At 42.9% G+C, this 19,586-nt stretch overlaps 1 protein-coding gene across 3 annotated transcripts in view; it reads right to left on the bottom strand.

The window, feature by feature from the left end:
- Nucleotides 1-19,586, bottom strand: part of RCAN2 (regulator of calcineurin 2) — a 78,632-nt gene that overhangs the window by 31,131 nt on the left and 27,915 nt on the right. Inside the window, exon 1 of one of the 3 annotated variants that reach the window (XM_005030420.6) lies at nt 6,699-7,072. The exons of the other annotated variants lie outside the window; for them this stretch is intronic. Coding sequence (XP_005030477.1) covers nt 6,699-6,785 — 87 coding nt within the window. The 5' untranslated portion in view covers nt 6,786-7,072. Of the gene's footprint in view, nt 1-6,698; nt 7,073-19,586 lie in introns of those variants that run through there. 3 annotated transcript variants of the gene reach the window in all.

A 19,586-nucleotide genomic window follows, 5' to 3' on the forward strand; every position in this document is an offset into this window, starting at 1 on the left:
CTGGCCACCACTAGGTGTCTTTTTTTTTGTGTGTGTTTTGTTGTTGGTGGTGGTTGTTTCTATCAAGTTAGCTCATGATCAGCCAAGTTCTTTATACAACCACACACAAAACCAGTCATCCTGTAACCCTCTCTGCATTGTTTGCTCTGTGTTGTCTTCTTGCTGTTATTGGATTTTCATATTGTTTTCCTCCTTCCTAGGTATTACAAAACTTTTCTTGTTCTCATTTAAACCCACTGCTAGCTGAAATTCATTTTACAATGTTGCACACTTGGTTTTCGCTTCATATACAAACCCTTAAACTGCTGTAAAGCAAAAGGAGTATCTGATCTAGCCACAACAACTTCTCAACACACATCCCATCTATCCTTTGCGTCGGGATGGATGATCTCCATCATGCACTCAGAAGCACTGTTTTAACTGCTAATCCTCACACCCCTCCAGCCCTCAAGCAGTCTTCTAAGAGGCACTATTCACAGGCTCCAGGAGTTTGCTGAAGATGACTTTTAAAAATGACATTCCTCATCCATCTAATCTCAGACTTTCCTTACTTGAAAAACGCACTTCAAAATCATTTTCCCCAAAAGTACTTGCCATGAAGTATTTTTTCCATGAATTGCTAACTTTGAAATCTAAGGTCCAATACGAATTACCCACCTCCATTTGCTGAAAGAGAAACTGTCTGTCCCCAAAGCATTCTCCTAATTTAACATAACACTTTGTAACATATCACTTAGTGTTTGGATACTTCCAACAGTATATACAGTATTGTTCCTTATTTCTAGTATCATCCACCACACAGTACAACAACAAGGGAAAACACAATTCCTTCTTGCATTCCAGAGAGATGAAGCAGGAAGGAAGACAGACAAGGTAGGGGTAAGATATATTAAAAGAGAACAGATCTTGGCAGCGTACAAAATATATCGTGTCTCACACGTGCATACATAGCTTGGTCTTGCCATATCCAGTCACTTGGGGATGAGAGGCTGGAGAGCTGGCCTGTGGAAAGGGATCTGGGGGTTCTGGTTGGCAACAAGTTGAGTCTGAGCCAGCGGTGTGACCGGGCAGCCAGAAGGGCCAGAAATACCCTGGGTTGCACCAGGCATGGAATTGCTAGCTGGGTGAGGGAAGGGATTGTACAAAGGAAGGGCTACAAAGGTAATGGTAAAGGGCCTAGAGGGGAAGGCGTGTGAGGAGCAGCTGAGGTGCCTTGGTTTGTTCAGCCCAGAGCAGAGCAGGCCGAGGGGAGGCCTCATGGCGGCCTGCAGCTCCCTCACGAGGGGAGCGGAGGGGCAGGCGCTGAGCTCTGCTCTCTGGGGACAGCGACAGGACCCGAGGGGACGGCATGGAGCTGGGGCAGGGCAGGGTCAGGCTGGGGGTTAGGGAAAGGTTCTGCACCCAGAGGTGGTAAGGCACTGGGACAGACTCCCCAGGGCAGTAGTCACGACACCAAGCCTGACGGAGTTTAAGAAGCATTGGGACAATGCTCTCAGACATAGGGTCTGGTTTTGTGTGATTCTGTGTAGAGCCAGGAGTTGGACCCAAAGATCCTTGTGGGTCCCTTCTGACCCAGGATATTCATTCCATGATTTTGTGATCTGGTTTCTCCTTGCAGGTTTGCCGTGCAGGATCCTGCAGTGCTGCTGGGGCTGGTTCCTCTGTCAGAGCTACTGCAGTGAAGGGCTTTTCCTTGACTGAGCACCAACAGCAACACCAAATGAGGGCAGCTAAACGCACCCTAACAACACTGATGTTATGAGAAAGTCATCTGTGCTGTCAAGAATTAACATGAACAAAGCAGGAATCAACCTCTAGCCCAGATGGAAAGCATCAGCTGGAGCCAAACGTTATGGCTGCGTATGCATCGAGAAACATTGCCAGGGAGAAAAAAAAGGGGAAAGTTTAAGTTTTTTTTCTCTGGACAAATAATAATGTTAAATATCCTATACTGCTGCTAGTGCAGGGGGCAGCTAAGCAAACATGCCTCAAGCTAGTAGAAACTGAAGGTCATCGGTACACTCTAAACCAAACAAAAGAGTCAAGACTCAACGCTGGAAGTCAATAAATACAGGAGGACCAGACAGTCCCCTGACATGAGCCTCAGAAGTCTCCTCTGTGGAAAAGTTGAATTCTGTTGGCACTTAGATGATGAAGGTGCTTATTGCCACTGAGCCCTATAAACAGGGGCAATTTTCAGTAAAAGCCCAGGCACATGCTCCTGGCATCCCTTGAAGTGTGCGGCTGGACAACAGAAAACCCTGCGTCAACTGAGCGTGGGTCAGACGCTCTGCTTGGCCAGCCTCCCAACCTTGGCAAGTTGAGTGTTACCCAAGTGTTTGATAAACTGTGCTACTCGTTTTGTTCAGCATCTCTTCACCAAGAAAGAATTCGCTGCTTGAAACCACGCTGTCATGGCTGTTTGCATTCTGCATATGATTAGATAATGTCTTCCAAAGCAAACACGCTGCTTGGCACACGAACGGTCAAAACGAAGTGGATTATTTAATGCCTTGGGTATAATCACTCCTGGAAAATATTACAGGAAAAAGCGTCCAACTATAAAAAAAATACCCATTCATCTATGTGCTAAAATGTTTATTAAAATAAGGAGATGCATGCAACATGGTTAGTGGAGACACTTCCCTTGAAACATACAATTTTGCTCAATATCCAAGTCATGCTAAGAACCAGCAAGCTATCGGTAAAGCTTGAGACAAAAAAAAAAAAAAAAAAAAAAAAAAAAAAAAAAAAAAGCTTCAGAGAAACACTGCACTAGATAGATCACTATGGATCTGAAAACAACTTCAGCTGGGAAAATTTATTTTGAGGAGGGGAAAAACAAACCCAACAACAACACAACAACGGAAGATTTGGGATTTGGGTACTTGCCTATCAAACATTTTACAGCTGTAACACTACATGCAGACAAGAACTATGAGAATAAAGAAACTATCAAGTACAGAAAATACTAATGCAAGAGATTATAGAATAGGTCTTTCAGCTGTCAGGATTATTATTTCTTTTTTGTGGTCATGCCGTTGTTTGGTTTTCCTCTTGTGTCTCCAGTTTTTGGAGTCATGACTGTGCAACAATCTCTCCCCTTAAACCAAGGCGATGTGGCTAAGGAGAAGAATTTGAAAACAGATGCCCTGAAACTCCCCAGGCAAGGCAGGGTTTCTACCTCTGGGCAGCTGGCAGTACCCAGAGAGCAGCAACGCTTCCCTTTTTCTACCACTTTCTTCACTTGACTCTAATCTTAGAGCACTTAAGCTTTAAACCTCAGAACATCTCTGGGAGCGAGTGAGCCACTTTTACAAATGGAGAATTGAAGCGGGGATGAAAAAAAAACACAGGAGCCAAATATTCTTTCGCTCTCAGAAGTTTAGATATGGTGTTAGGCAGCTAAGCCTCTCACAGGCAACTACAAGGCATGAGTAACCTCCAAATACATCCCAAACAAATATCATTAGCAATATGCTCACGGTAGCATTTGAACTAAATAATGAGTTTGCAGATTGACGGAGATCCCGCTCCAGTGGGGATTAATCCCGAAAAGCAGTATGGTCAAAACAGAGGAACTATTTTTACCGTCTTCCTTGGCTGCCTGTCTCATCTCCACCTTATTTTTTCCCCTGCATGAAGGTAATGTTCCTATCTGCGTTACTTTACCTTACTGTCTTCAGATGCAAATTTAATCAGCCTCCATCATTAATATTTCTTCTCTGTTGCCGTAGTGCCTGGTTGTCCCAATCATACCTTGCTGCCTAGCCTCATGGCACGTGAATGTAACTGAAGAGACCATGAAGAATTGGCAACATCAGAACGTTTTGATTTGAGTAAGAAGCGTGAGTTTAAATTCTCTTCCACTGTTTCAGTAACATCTGGAATATCTCGATTAGAAATAAACAAAATATTCATTAACTAATTGCTTATGTAACAAACATTACATAAATTCATCATCTAGAGATTCTTCATTAAGAAGAATCTTAATTACCCAGGTGAACTTTGAAGCAGAACTGCACTACACGCTTTCTACGGGTATCTCCTCAAGTTCCCTGATTCCAGACGTAGAGGCGCTGCATGGTTAAGTAGCATCTTGATCAGCCTGACCCAATTTTGGGGCTATAAAAGGCAAGCTCAAAGCAACAGCTGCGAGGAAGTGGAAGGCCCGCTCGATGGGTTCATGGATGGCCAACCAACGGTGTCAGCGCCGTGGGCCAGCTGCCAGCTTCAGGGCACCCACCCGTGCTTATTGCAGGGATGAGCTGCTCCAAACACCAAAACTACAAAGCTTTGCCTTCAGTACTGAGCGAGCGTTCTCCTGTTCCAGAGGCCAAATGGAAATGGAGCATTTCCGAGCCCGTCTGCCAGACGCTAAGAGCAGAACGCCTGCGGAGTAAGGTCATTTCCATGGGTGGGAAAGCAGCAATAAACCCGGCAGCTCGCTCTGCTCCGGCACCCAACAGCAGCCGCTGCCTCTCCAGCACCAGCTCAGGAGAAGCCACGGCTCCAAGGAGCCACCATCATCACCACCTGCTCCACAGCCCCAACACACGCTGAGCTCTTCCGCTGCAGGCCTGCCGAATGGCCCCTGGCCACATCAGCAACCTGGGACTTCAGGTTTTGGTTACTCGTGCCTTCCAGTTGAAGGCAGGGACTTTGGTGCTTGCTTTTGCTGTTTTCCTTCAACTTTCACACCCGTAGCCTCCTTCCTTTCCAACCTGAAACCTGGACGTTCCCCTCAAAGTCATCATTTTTCTACAGATGACCACCTTCAGAAAGCTGATATGAACCCCATTTGCAGACAAGAACCCCACAGGTTTTTTGTTGTCGTTGCTGCTGGAATTCTTGGAGTTGGCACCGACGTGCAAATGAGTCTGCAGCGAGCCACGGGTGGCCGAGGACTGTCTGCTTCTGGCATCCAAGACAGGCAACTTAGAAGTCGACTTACCATTTCCAAGCTGCAGTGCAGTCTGCAGTGCAGTCTCCTCTGTAAATATACCCAAAGTCTTTGCACTCACAGCATTTGAATTCAGATGCCAGGGGAAAAAAGGGCAGGTTTAACCGAAGCAAACAAAGCACTGCAAGTCCAAGTGATGTGGCACATGAAAGGGACTCAGCTTCTGCAATGTCCCTGTCAGCCTTTTGTTCTGTTAGCCCGTGGTCTTCAGCTGTGTTTTTCAGATGTTGCAGCTTAAATCAGCCTCATCTAACTCTCACCAAAGTCATTGGAGAGCTTCCTGCTGATTTTATGGAATCCCAGTTTTTACTTTTTCATTGCTACTGCCTTATAAATAAGGATGGAGGAAGATCACTGCAACTTTAATTTCTTGCACAGCCTAATATTCAACATGGACCAGACACTAAAAGACAGCCACTCCAATATGAGCCTATGTCAATGCAGGTCAATTTCTGAATTTAGAATTAAAACAAACAAATCTGTTGGTACTTTAAGGAAGGGAAGAAGACAACAAACATTTTTCTACTCAAAGCACAAGAGAAAGCATGTCCCGATGCAGGCAGGACCGTCCACCTGAACCACTCCTCCGAATTATTCCCCATCAGTTCCATCTCTGAATCCCCTACTGAACTGTGAAGAAAAAGCTTTTTAAATTAACAAGAATCTCTCGCTAGCAGCATAAAAGCATTTGTACACAGTGTGTGTGTGATATCACCTGGTAACAAACCAACAGGGGAATAAGAGTCAGGACAAACTCTTGCGAATGGCAATGCTTTTTTTCCAGATATTTCCATTGGCCTCAAGGTATGACTCAGAGTTAAACAGAACAGGGGTTCTGAATTTGGCCTCAGATTTGTACAGCCTTTTCCCCCCCATCCCATGTTTTTAATACTAAGAAGACAGCAATCAGATTAGAAACTAATGTTGTCTGTCCATGTCCTTTAAATAAACAGCTGAATGTCACTGTGCTATGCCTCTGAGCTCTTTCAGCTGATCTGTGAAAAGCATACTTAAAATTCCTCTTTCAAACTTAATTTGCAGCGATTTTCTTGTAGTAATATCATAACAAATGAGAAAGATAATTGATTTCAACAGTAAGCAATTACATACAATGATTTTTCTACAGCAGTCGTCTAATTAAGAGACTACGAGCCCAGCATATCAAATCTTAGAATGAAGCATTTGAGGTATTCACACGAGATGCAAGATGCACAACTTTTTGTATTCTGCCCTATTGCAAATGCACCAAAACACTCGCTCCAAACTTTTAACCCTTCGCAAAGATTTCCCACTCGTCTGGGTTCAGAAGCCAAGGAACAGCTCCTGCTCAAATGAGTAAAGACAGCTGAAGATCGTCAATATTGATAAATAACAAACATTCGCGGCACGGCTGATCTAAAAAAGTGACACCGGACTAAAAATATCTCGAGAAAATTAACAGTGAATGGTTTGTTCTGAAGATGAAGCATGCACATACACAGATGCCAGTTATATAACCCATTTCTTAGATCAGGCAAGAGTAAACACCGGGCTGTTCTTTCAGCTTATCAGACCACGGTAAAAAGCAGGCACATTTCTCTCCCACGTCTCTCTCTCCCCTAATTAACAGATTTTTTAACGGCGTGCCTTTTACTACCACAGCAGAATCTCATTCTGAATCGCTACGTACAAATCCCCATCGCTCCCACAGGCTTTTCTAAGAAGCATCTGCAACAAAAGAACAGTAGGCGCATACCTTAACCTCTTGGTTGGCAAAAATCTCCACGTCAACCCCACAGGCGACCAGAGTGGAGACATCACAGTCCATGCTACGAGCTGGCATCCCCCCCTTTTGCACACAGAGTTAAGCAACCTCCGAGTAACAAACGCCTGGAAGGAGACAAAAATCTTCGGCTCGGTATTGCTATTGAGCAGTCCGAAATTCTGTTTCAGTGCCGACAACGAGCGCAAGCCTCCGCCACGAGCTCTTTGCCCTTAACTGAGTTGCTCCTTGCCTTCCCCTCGTACACCCACCGACTGAGCCGGCGGAGCATAGTAACAGCGCTATTCCATCTCTCATGGCAATGACATCACCACCAGGACTGACATAAGCTAAATCTATTTTTTCAACCCTTTTATCTCTAGGCAGCACAGTGGATCAAATTGAACATGATTATGTGCTAAATCTGAACTCCGACTAAATCAATTCAAGCAGCGTTCGCTGGCAACTGAGTCATAGCTGTTGTTTCAGCTGAGTGCTTATGTTGGCAAAAAAAAGATCGCCTGACACTGAAAGCTCTGCTCCGAGTGTAAATTAACCCAGCATTTAAAGCCACCAAGCTTACGGTACGATCCATTACTTTATTACACCTTAAAATCCACAGCAGAGCAGCTAATAAAATAGAAGCAACAAAAAAGTCAGCATTCGGTTTTCCTTGCTCTTCTTTACCATACAGCAAGCTACGTGACCCCGTGCAGGGGATTAGAGAACATCTCGTCCCACCAGCAGAAGCCATCAGCATCCTGCAAATGTGACCCCATTACTTATAGACACAAGTTGCACCCTGACTCATCTTCGGGAAGATCAGAGGCATGTCTGTCTGTGACTCGGAAGTCAACAGCCCTTCAAAGAACAGAACAAGAAAATGTCCCCTGAAATGAGGATGTCACATTAAGCAACCCTTGTACCACTGTCCTTAGAGTTACTTCTTCTCAAATGTAACAGTTGAGCAGGAAATGCACCAAGTAAGGCTTGTTTAGACCCAATAACTCAGTGTGTCTCGTTGTGTTTTGTCGGTTCATTTTTTACATCAGAAAGAGATGTATCAAGAAATAAAAGTCCCAAGTTTGTAGATATTTTAAAGTCGATCTTTACCCGGAGCTGCAACATCGCTTTTCCTCTCATTTTTCATGCTCGCCATCCATAAATCACTTTTAATTGTTGCTGTCCTAGAGATGACATTTATGGCTAGGTCAGATTTACAGGCAGAATTAAAACCTTTAACTATTGCAGGCCCATCAGACTGCAGCAAACACAGGCCATGCACTCAGCTTGCTGGGCAGCCGACACAAACCTAGCAGCAGCAGCACCACGGAGCTTACTCGGCTTCACTGGCGGATATTGCAGCTTGCACCACGCTTTGGGATGATGCCCATGCTTTGCTGCTGATCTTTAAACTTGACTGATCTTTAAACTAGCTCAGGTGGGGCTGCAGGCTACGAAATTCAAAACAAAGAGACCTGGGGAAAAGGCCTCAAGTTCTTTGCACCAAGAGGGTGGTTGGGACATCTGGAAGCAGAAGGTGCACACCAGGCTCAAGCTGCCCAGCTTCCTGCCTTGCTCTTTCACCAGCACCAGAAGTTGGGGAAGCACAGGGACCTGCAGGTTAGTTAACAAAAGAACAACTTCTGCTGAGAAATTGGCTCTTTACCCTGGGAGCTGGCAGTAAATTTGGATGCTGATACAGCAAAGCTGACATCCATTATCAGAACTTTCCCAAGTTCGGTTCAATTACTTGGCCATTTTTTAACTTGCATTTACAGTAGCCCCGTCAGCAGCAATCACAAAGGAAGATCCAAAACCAGACTAGAAACTTATCCCTGCACTAAAGATTTTACAAACTGGGAATATACAGGTCAACAGAAATAGGTAGGACAGCACAAGGCAGCAAATGAACGAATAGGGTTCAACTGTTTTCTACACCAGTCACTTGTTTTTTTTTCCCCCCCACAAACCACAGTAAAAGATTTTTAGCAAAGAATTTGAAGTTACCATTCCTGTGTGTGTTTGGAAGAACTTTTATGCACATATTTGAATATCAGATATATGAGATAACACAGAAAAAAAAAAAAAAAAAGCCTACAGATGCCTGACTGAAGTTCTAAGTAGGCAGCAATGGAAAAATCATGTCATCAGAAAGCTGAAAAGTTCCTAAGTGGTTTTCAAAGAGCTGGAAGGAAGCACTGCAAGCAAAGATGAGTCATGGGTATCTGAGCCTAGCAAGAGTTTTAGCAGCATGGACCAACAGAAGACAAAAACTGCAACAAACTCTGCAAAGGAAAATATATCAGGAATGAGACAACACCGAGAGGTGGCCCAAGCCTGGCCTCACAGCAGCGAGGGGGAAAGGATCTCCCAGCCCAGAGCCAGGCTGGACAGATAATCCTTTAACAATTTCATTTTTTCATTTTTTAAATCTGTCGTCTCTCAATTTCAATCGCCTGTCTGCTTAATCTTGTGAGTGCTGGGACGTAGGGTGCACGCTGACCTGTTCCACTTCACGCTTGTCCTCGTGCTTCTGCTTCTCATCTCCTTTCAATCCAGAATCACTGCAGCTTTCCCACTCCATCCTAGTAAAGAAACCCTTTGCAATTATTTTAGTTTCCTCTTGCCTACTCCTACGCATAACCCATCTTTTTCCCTTAAAACCCCTTCCAGCTCATGGGGTATTTTAGCAAGCTCCTGACAGACATCCCAGTTGGGTTCACTTTGAGAAACCAGAGATCACCTTGTAGAACTCCACAGCGTGCTTCAGAACTTCAGCTTAGGTCTCCCAGTAGATATTATATTCTACGTCACTACTCATTTCTCACTTTAAATCAAGATAAAATCCTACCTGAGATTTTTTAGGGCACTCTGCAACTCTTCAGAGCTTCACCTTTTGTTAATAAACGTTATTTGGCTTTTCATTTTACATTGTCAGGTTAATATTGACTGCTTCCTCCAGATCAGGAGACTTGTTCTTCATCGAATTGAAATAAGATTTGTTCATTTACCTATAAGAAATTCTGATCTCTGGCTACAGATGGTCTTGCTAAATTCAATTTACCAAACTCCCAGGAAAACTAAAAGCATATCTCATGCCTGACTTAAAGCAGTCTATTTAATAAACAGTGATCAAGATAGAAGGCGTGCACTTCAGCATGCTTGAACCTACGCCTTCAGCAGGTTCTCCAGATCAAAGACTGCTACAGGTCACCACCTCTGCCCTACTGCTGGTGCAGGGAAGCCCCTCTCTTGCTGGCCAGAGGATTTTGGGATCACATACACCCCTTAAAATTTACCCAAGTGCCCTGCAACAGGAGCCAAGGTGCAGGAAGCAGAAGAGCAGTCCAGACATCGGTGAGCTGAGCAATTGCCAATGGGAGCAGCATTCTGTTAGCATTCAGCAGGAGTGCATCTCCACTCTCTCGCTGCCCCCTACCCCTTTTATACTGGGCTTAAGACCCCAAGCAGTAATTGTGAGGATGGAGAACAAGCAGAGCACTTGGAACAACAGTCGTGTGGAAGTTTTTTTGATTTATTTCATGTTTTGACCATAATAACAATTGTGCATGGAATTAAACGGGCACCGTGCGTGAATAATTCAGGGGAATATTTCAGAGTGAGGTTAAGAGCAACCCAGACCTACTTGCACATGTAAGCTGATCACTGACATACAAAGCTTTTAGTTACTTGTGCAGCCACCAAACAGGCTCTGGAACCCAGGACAGTCCTGATTAAATGTCACTCAGGCTGATACTCATTCTTCACAAGAACCAGCATCAGCCACTAACAGCACTGAGCTCTGATGATTAACGCTTGATGATCAAGTCTCATACTTGAATCAGCAATCCCCTGCAAAAAGGCAAAATTCCCCAAATCAGAAGGAAAGTAAGTCGTGTTTTCAGCCCGTGCAGTGCCTGGGACTGTACAGCCCTGCCCTACAACCTTTACTCCTCTGTGTGTAGCTTTTGTTTTCCTACAGTGTTCCCACAGACATAGCTCCAGCTCAGACGATGCACACAAACAGGGCCATGATTTAGGCTTTCCAAGCTCAGCTGTCAAGTTGTTAAAACAATTGCAGAAAATCTTGACCCCCTTTTGCAAGCAGACCATTACTGATTTAGCCTTAGGGAAACTTCCCCGTGTGTGGACCTCATGGTAACAGCAGCCACATTAGAACAAAAAATATCAGCTAAATTCAGGAGCCAAAGTGACATTTTTTGCTCCCAAGCTAAAGCTTGTGCTCGTTACTACTACGAATAGTAGGATTATTTCCATAGCAGCTCTGCTCACGGGTGCCTACCATGCTGTTTATGGTGCTGCACAAAGGCAGGACAATAAAAAGAAACCCCACGTCGATGCCCCATTGGTGTTTGAATGGCACCCTATAAATAGATTCACATTGTCTGTCTCAAACGTTTTTAACAACGTGCATCTCCATCGATCTTCTGCAGCCTACTACGAAAGTCAAAAGCATTTAAACCAAGCTCCCTCATATACACGTAGTTATGAACAGACATTCATAAATAGAATCCTAGCTCTTCGAGACAAAAATAGAAGGTAAATGGGTAAAGATTAGTAAGAGGTCCAGAGGAACGCACCAGGAACACAGCAGACCAGTGGGACCGGGCACTGAGGGAAGGATTCTTCCTCACCTGTAGCTATGCCTCAGTTTACGCTCGGTGTGTAGCCGAAGGTGAAAGGCTGGCACTTCAGGACACGATGCAGAAAGAGGTGTCTGAAGTTAAGGGAGACATGAAAGCCGTTCAGATAACACACGTTACCTGATGCCCAAAAAAACACGCTAAGTGAATTCACTGCTAGCTAGAAATAACAAAATTCCCACTCTTAATTCCCCAAACAGAACGGCCATCAAACGTTACACCGCTAGTTACTCAGTTATGCCTCTTTTTATAACACCGTGAGAATTTAAACTCTTGAAATAAACCCTTCTAAACAGATGAAAACCCCCTAGATTCCATTAATATCCATTAATGGATTTCTCCACGAGCAGTCAATAGCTGCAACCACAATGTATTTCGCCTGAGGAACCTATCTGCATGGGAATACTCGGTCCCAGGTTCTCAACTGCTGCCAAAATTTCATGAATTTCCAGAGGCTAGAAAGGGCTTATGTGAATACAGAAATACAGAAGTTAAAAATACAGCATGTAGAACTTCTTTGAATTCCTCAAAGGTACTAGAGCATCTATACATCAAATAAAGTATCTTTTGGGGTAGAAATTTTAACTGTTATTTATGATAAATAAGAATCATCTAGGTTGGAAAAGACCTTCAAGATCACCAAGTCCAACCACCAACCTGACCTTCTGAGTCCCATCATCAACCCATGTCCCTAAGCACCAGGTCCACATGTCTCAAATACCTCCAGGGACTCCACCACCTCCCTGGGCAGCCTGTTCTGATGCCTGGCCACCTTCTCCATAAATAAATTCTTCCTGATATCGAACCCAAACCTCCTCTGGCACAACCTGAGGCCATTTCCTCGCATCTTATCACTTGTCACCTGAGAAAGGAGACCATCATCCTCCTCACTGCAGCCTCCTCAGGTAGCTGTAGAGAGCCAGGAGGTCTCCCCTCAGCCTCCTCTTCTCCAGAGTGACCAACCTCCACTCCTCAGCTGCTCCTCATATGTCTTGTTTTCCAGTCCCTTCACCAGCTTCTCTGCACTTTCCAGCAACTCAAAATCCTTCTTGCAGTGAGGGGCTCAAAACCGAACACCATACTCAGGGTGTGATCCCATGGCTACAAGACCACTGATTTTCCAAGAGGAGTTTCAACCCCAAGCTGAAGTTCCTAAAAATTCTGAATTAAGAACAACTGTGAGCGAGAAAACAGACTCACAGTCACTTCCGCTTATAGCAAACATTCATTCCTATTGTTTGAAGATTTTTAAAGGTGCAGAATTTTGGCCAGAAAAAGCGAGAAACTGAAAGTTTAATTAAACTTAGAGTAACCCTAAATCAATACATTTCCCATAAATACATTAACGGTAAAGTTTGGAAAATCCTTTAGATGAACCGTGCCTTGGCTGCCCTCGACATTTGGAAAGGAAACTTTTCTCTAAGTAATGTTTTGTTTTTCTGTCAGTAATAAATTTTCGCCGCTCAAGCTTAGAGGTCTCATTGTCTGAGAATCCGAGAGTCAGAAAATAAGACAAATCATAAACATTATGGAATATTTCTCCTCCTTTGGTAACTATCAAGCCACTCAGAGCACCACATATGATCATGTAAAAATACTTCAGCATCTGAGCAAAAGAGTGTGTCACTTAGCCAAGATCGTTTTGCTGTCTCATTTGGGAACACACAAGTTTTAGCTCTGAGTCAGAATTGTTCAATTACTTTTCATGTTGCAGTATCATTCATAGCCCTCAGCTTCCAAATATAGGGGCGGGGGAAGGAAATCAGGGCACGTAACCATTTTCAGCAGAATGAAGAAAAACCCTTCCCTGGGCCTGATCCGCATAGGATGATGGTTCTGGTGCTCCTAGACTAAGATGGAAGCAAGACTCCAAGGAGATGGATTCAGCTCCTGATAGCACTACTAAGTGACCTTGGACAAAACATGCAAGAAAACACATTCAGAAGAGCTCAGCCCTCTTGTATTTTATTTGGATTTTAAGTGTAAGCTGTGAAGGGCATGCTCCATTACCAGGCATTTAATAGATGATGCAGTTTGGGAGAGGCCTGAAAAGCTCCTGCCTAAAAAATGTGATTTACTGTCATCCGAAAACTCAGTTAAAGGTTTCAAAATGCATTTTAGAATCATTTCCATTTACCCTTCCTTGTCTCCGACCAGCAAGGGTATTTAACATGGCTGTATGTTTTTCTTGTCATTTGAGATGCTTCATCACAGCCAAATGCCCTTGAAAGAAGAGCCCGGAATACCAATGCTCGCAGCTGTGAGAGCCCAACCTTATCTCCGAAGCGCAGCGCTGCACAGGACACGCAGGTGAGAGATTTAATGGCTGTGCTGCGAGAGAACGGCGCTTCCTGCCAAGCCAGCAAAAGCAGTCCAGCTCGAAGGAAAAAAACAAACTGTCAAACAGCATGCGGTCAGACAGCAAATAATGAAGCAATGAATAATAGATTTCTTCGGTAATTGCTATTTTCTCCTGATATTATAGGGTGGAAGTGGGCATTTATTTCGCTGAAACACTTTCTTAAAGCAGATAGCCCCTTCTGTGAAATTCCCTCACCCAACAGAAGGATAAAATAGCCGAAAATAACCCTGAAGTGTCAGTAATTAAAATCTACCCAGTACGACTCTTCGCTCTTTCCTTCATTAAAGAGAGAATACACTGTCTTCCATTTTGATAAATTACATTCCCTGCTACTGTTTATTGATTTACATTTGTATGATGACTGGAAATTAGACAGTATGGGATTCAAATTGGGGTATAAAGCTTCTCCAAGGTCTCTACAATGAAATTTAAAATCCCCGCTAAGGAAACTTTCTCCAGCAGTATATAGCATATGAGTAATTCCCAAATAACAGTGAACTTGTAATTTATTCATAAAATGGCTTTGTCTGAGTCCCTCCCCACCAGGCTGATCTCATGATTTCACAAAGAGAAGTGGGACCGTGATGACCCCTGTAAGAGCCTGCATCCTATGTGAGGGTATGAAAGGTCAGAATCAGTTTCCCCCCTTTTCCTCTCCCTAAAAGGACAGACATTTTTCCCCAACTAGAACAGGACGTGAGGAATAGTCCCCCTTTGACCCAGCCCAAGAAAATACCAAAAACAGTTTTCCAGTCTTCTGACTTGCACTCTCGGTTTACTTAATATTTCAGTCATTTTTAAGCTCTGTTTTTGAAGATGCCTAGTTAAGACAGTTCTAAATCACTTTGTCACTCTGTATTTTGGTTCCCTCCAAAAAAAAACGGCATTATGATGTGTTTTCAAGATTAAACTGGCAATAATTAAATAGTGGGTACATTAAAAAACACGAGCAAGTGACACAAAACTGATCTTACTTCAAAGTAGCAGAAGTCTCACTAGAATAACCCACTCCTCTCCATCCTATGCCCTTTGAAGTTTACTGTGAAACATGAATTTGAGATTGTGTTTGTTTGGAGGTCACTTATTTGTTCTACAAATTTTCTCTCCGTGAGCATAAAAACAAGCAGGACTTACTATAGAAAGGCAGGTCAGTTATTTACTGAAAAGACAAAAAAGTGTAAGTATTAATTTGCAATTTTATATCTTAGTGTCTATACGTTACAGCCATAAGCTGAGTTACAGTCAGAATTTCAAACTCATCATCCCAGCTTAAGATGGGCAAGCAAACTTCTACTTCACTTGAGACATCACCAATTATATTTCCACTTCTTCAGGCCACAGAGATAAAACCAGGCCCAAATACTCCAGTACGTAGCAAGAGGCATCTTGGATGTAACAGTGGCCCTCAAAGGAATTGAGAACTGCTTTGCTTTAATCCATGGCACTGTTTTCATGAACTTGAAGAGATTCATGCTCCAAAAGGCACATAAACAGAGGAAGGATAGAAGGTCACAACTCTTTAAATTAGCTCTTAAAGGACTGCTAAAAAGTATTCTGGCATTGGGCGATATCAAATAATAGCAACCACTTTTCATGGAAAGGATATACTCAGCAGCTAATGTGGATTCATTCCCACTCTAAATTACTAAGTGCATCTCACGCGTGTTTATGTTTCTAAGAAATAAGGAAGTAGTTGAAGAGTCACGAGCCAAGAGACATTCCTTGGAGAATGAATTAGAACTCGAACAAAAAATAATTTCTTATCTTTTGGACAGAGCAGCCGAAAGAGCTGTATATTCCCAGTTCAGTCGATGTTCTTTTAGCAACTTAAAATATTATTGTAATGTCTGGTTGCTATTTACAAAATATTTTATATACACCAAAGAATGCAGCCAAACTTCTGAAGGGGTATGTACCAGGCCATATACAGCAAGAAGATTTTAAAAAGAACACAAACTCCCCTGCAATACAATCCCTATACCAAGATGCAGTCTGCTGCATGGCAGAGGGCTGCCCCATAGGAGCCGGACCTACAAGAAGGCTACTGAAGTCTTCAAGGCATCAAATCCACTCAGGAATGATGAGCTTAGTGTAAGGATTTGCAGATAAAAGATTTAAAGAGCATCTTGCTAGCCACTGAAAGACAGCCTCAGCAGCCTACCACCTCGCTGTGAGCCAGGAAGCTCCAGGAAATGGGACAAGGCACAGCCACTGTCCTACACCAAGCCCAGCTCAGCAGCATCACCACCCAGTGGGGACCAGAAGACACTCGCTGATCAAGCTCGTTCTGGCATAAAGATGGGAACAAAGCAGGGACTGTAAAGATATGAAAGAGAAGGTGGATGATGGACAGAAAAAAAAAAGATTATATTAAGTTCTACATACACGTGAGGCTAATTACAAAACTGTAAAATAACGTTCAAATAAATCCCTACTAAATATCTCTTGGTATTTTGAAAACACATTGATAGCAAAAACCCTTCTGGAAGGCAGAGCTTTTATCAAATATGAAATAACACCACAAAGAATCTTCAAGGCCTTGATTGGTTTGAAGATTTTATTTATTTAAAATATCATTTTAAGACCTGGAAAAATGCTGTATTTGAAATGGCCTGCTAATCCACCCCCCAGTCCCGAGCCTTTGACTTTTCCTTTAAAGCCTTTGAACCATTCCCAAGCTGTAACTGCTGCGTTTCAATTTACTAAATGAATTCTTTACTTTATTAACATTAATAGGAATAATTATTTTCACTGATTTATTTATCACTATGCAAATTCCTGGAAGTAAAAAAAACATTCATGCAAGCTTAATGTACAAAATTTTCTTCTTGGTTGCTTTGTCTCTAATAGATGTATTGGCTCCTTTGTTCAATAGGAAATAATAATTTTATAAATCACAAAAATGTGTCACATTTAGGTGCTGCACTTGGTGCTGTACAGACCCTGTGCTGGTTTTTGACCTCTCAAGGAGCCCAGAAGGACTTACGGATACAGAGATACCCACAGACTGAAACTTGTGGAGGATCAGAACTGAACCGCAGGGGATGCTGATGTCTTGAAGACATAATCAGGTCTGAAAAAAGTTAGCACAGAGAGAACTCACTGACCCAAAGCACAATCTTTGTGTTACATCCTTCTTGACTTGTAAACAGCCCTCCACACCTGCTCTCCACAACAGTAACTTGCAGTGCAGATCGCTGGCATCCTGAAGGAAGGCTGGTGCATACTTCTGAGCAATGTCATAATCTTTTTTTCCCTTTTTTTTCCTGCTATCAGATCTAGGAATCTTCTCATTAAGTCTCTCAGTGACTTCATAATCCCTTCTGATGCATCTGTTTGCCTTAGTAATCATTGCATTCAGCTCAATCTGCTAAGCAGTTAGGTTTTTAGCCCTGCCACTAGTACTTGGAAATTGCTCCAAATCCAAATGCTGTTAGTTAGAAACTAATTTTCAGACAAACTTGAGGCCAATCTTTCTTTTTTCTTTTCCTCTTGCATTTATAAACAGCAACCAAACACTTGCCAGACTTTGTTTCTGCTGCATAAAAACGAGCCAAACTCTCCCACATGGTATCAATGCGAAAAAAAGTCATTTACAACAAATGATTTAAAAGCAGCTTGGTAACTTCTATACGACACACACAGCCTATAGGTCACGTTCTAGCTCAGCTCTTGAACCACATGGCTTGTTAGCTTCTCACAGAGAGACACCATAATCTGTGACTCGATGTGCTGTTATCTGCAGCCTGGCTGTGTTAGCTAACAGAACGCTGTGGAGGTGCTTACATGAATAAAAAGTGCTCTGCAGCCCATACAGTTTTAAATTTAATTGTAAGAATGGAATTGGATGTGTGACAGAGATTTCGGTTTTAAAAATGGCAGAGAAAAGAAAACCAAACCCAAGCTCCTTTCTTCCCACTATCACAAGCACTTTGTCATTCGTGACTATGCAGAACTTGCTGCAGCAAGAGAGCCACTGAAAACTGCTTGGCTGGGGGAAGGAAAAATTAGTAATTTATACACACACACACACACACATATATATATATGTATATGAGCCTCTTACACTGCTTGTTTTGCAGCATAAACTTTTCTAACAACTTGCCTCATATTACTTCTGAAATCTCATTATTTCATAGAATGGTTTGGGTTGGAAGGGACCTTAAAGCCCTTTCAGTTCCAGCCCCCTGCCATGGCAGGGACACCTCCCACCAGCCCAGGCTGCCCAAATCCCATCCAGCCTGGCCTTGGGCACTGCCAGGGATGGGGCACCCACAGCTCCTCAGGGCAATCTGACTGCTTTCTTGTTTTAGTGCATTATTTACAAGTTGAAATAAAACCCTAATCTTTTACTTCAAATCAAGGGCAAGGGGTGAATTTAGGTCAACATCTAGTTTGATGAGTCCAGGTTTGTCACAAAGCCATTATGCCATATGACTGGGCAAGAATAAAGTGTTTGTTTTTTTTTGTTTGTTTGTTTGTTTGCTTGCTTGTTTTGTTTTTGTTTTTTTAATATTGGCAGAACTGTGGTAGGCAAGAACAAGCCTACAAAACTTCAAGATATTTCTAGAACAGATTTTGAAAGAAGAGATCATTGCAATACAGATACTTTAAACTTTTGCCTATGTTTTAGCAACTGGCTCTTTCTTTTTCTTTAAAGCAAACCTTTAACAGAATTTGTCCAGCATGCCTTATATCACATATACAAACATGCAATAAATCACCTGATATAGAACGGGACAGCAAATCATTTGGTAATACAGTGCAGATGGGATCAGTATAGGGATCACCAGGTGCAGATGATGGCACCAAAAAAAAGGACTTAGAAAGTACCAGAATGGAAGAGAACTATTAATAGTGCTTCCATTGAATGGGATTATTACTATTAATAGTGCTTCTATTTAATGGGATTTTTACAGTGATTTTATCTAGAATGCTAATGGAGATCCACACGCAAACCATGACAACCCACGCAGCAGACACACATTCACGGAACTGCCAGTGGCTTAATGGTAGAGGTGTCTTCAAAGCAAAGAAAGATGAAAATGAGGATTACAAGTTCATCACAGACTGGCAGTGCTGGGAAGGTAATGTAATTAGTGTTTGCAAAGAGTCAGTGCTTCAGCAGCAGAATTCTTCCAGGTAAAGAGAGGAAAAAGTATTTTGTACTGTATTTTTCTCTCTTCCAAGAGAGAATTCGTAACTTGGCTTCACAGTGAGTACATTTTAAAGAAGAGAGCTAAATAATGCTGGTGGTGGCACAGCAAATGAAGACCCACCTGCCATGAAATGACAAACTCTGGGATGTCTATGGGAACACTAACAGGACTGCACTGGTACTGTGGTTGGAGAAAAGGGCAAGGTTAATCTGAAAGAGCAAAAGGGGTGGCAAATCTTGAATGGAGAGATGAAACAGCAGCGTGAATACGTCAAGGTGGCAGTGCTAGGGGGAGAAGCTTGAGCACACTCCCATTCCATGCCATTCTGTATCATCAGAAACATCAGAATGAGGGGCACCACGATTCATAAGGAAGAAGCCTAACAGCAATTTTTGATGATGAAAAAGGATCAGAACCATAAAAATCGAGCTTGTGGTCAGCTCTGCTAAGCAACTGCAGTGGCCACTACCTTGCTTTCAGGCACAGAGACGGAGGCGAAGAACTGTTCTCAAAACTGAAGTTTGCTGAGCACAGATAAAACGTGATGGATTGTCTAGGTCTGTCACCTGGAATCAGGACAACGATATTGTGACATATTCAGCATAAAAGAACAAAAAAGACGTCAGAAACGGCGCAGGAATTCATTTCCAGTCACTCAAATTTTACATTGTCAGCAAAGCAGACATAAATGAAA

This window comes from Anas platyrhynchos, chromosome 3 (assembly GCF_047663525.1).
Source record: "Anas platyrhynchos isolate ZD024472 breed Pekin duck chromosome 3, IASCAAS_PekinDuck_T2T, whole genome shotgun sequence".
Classification (NCBI taxonomy): domain Eukaryota; kingdom Metazoa; phylum Chordata; class Aves; order Anseriformes; family Anatidae; genus Anas; species Anas platyrhynchos.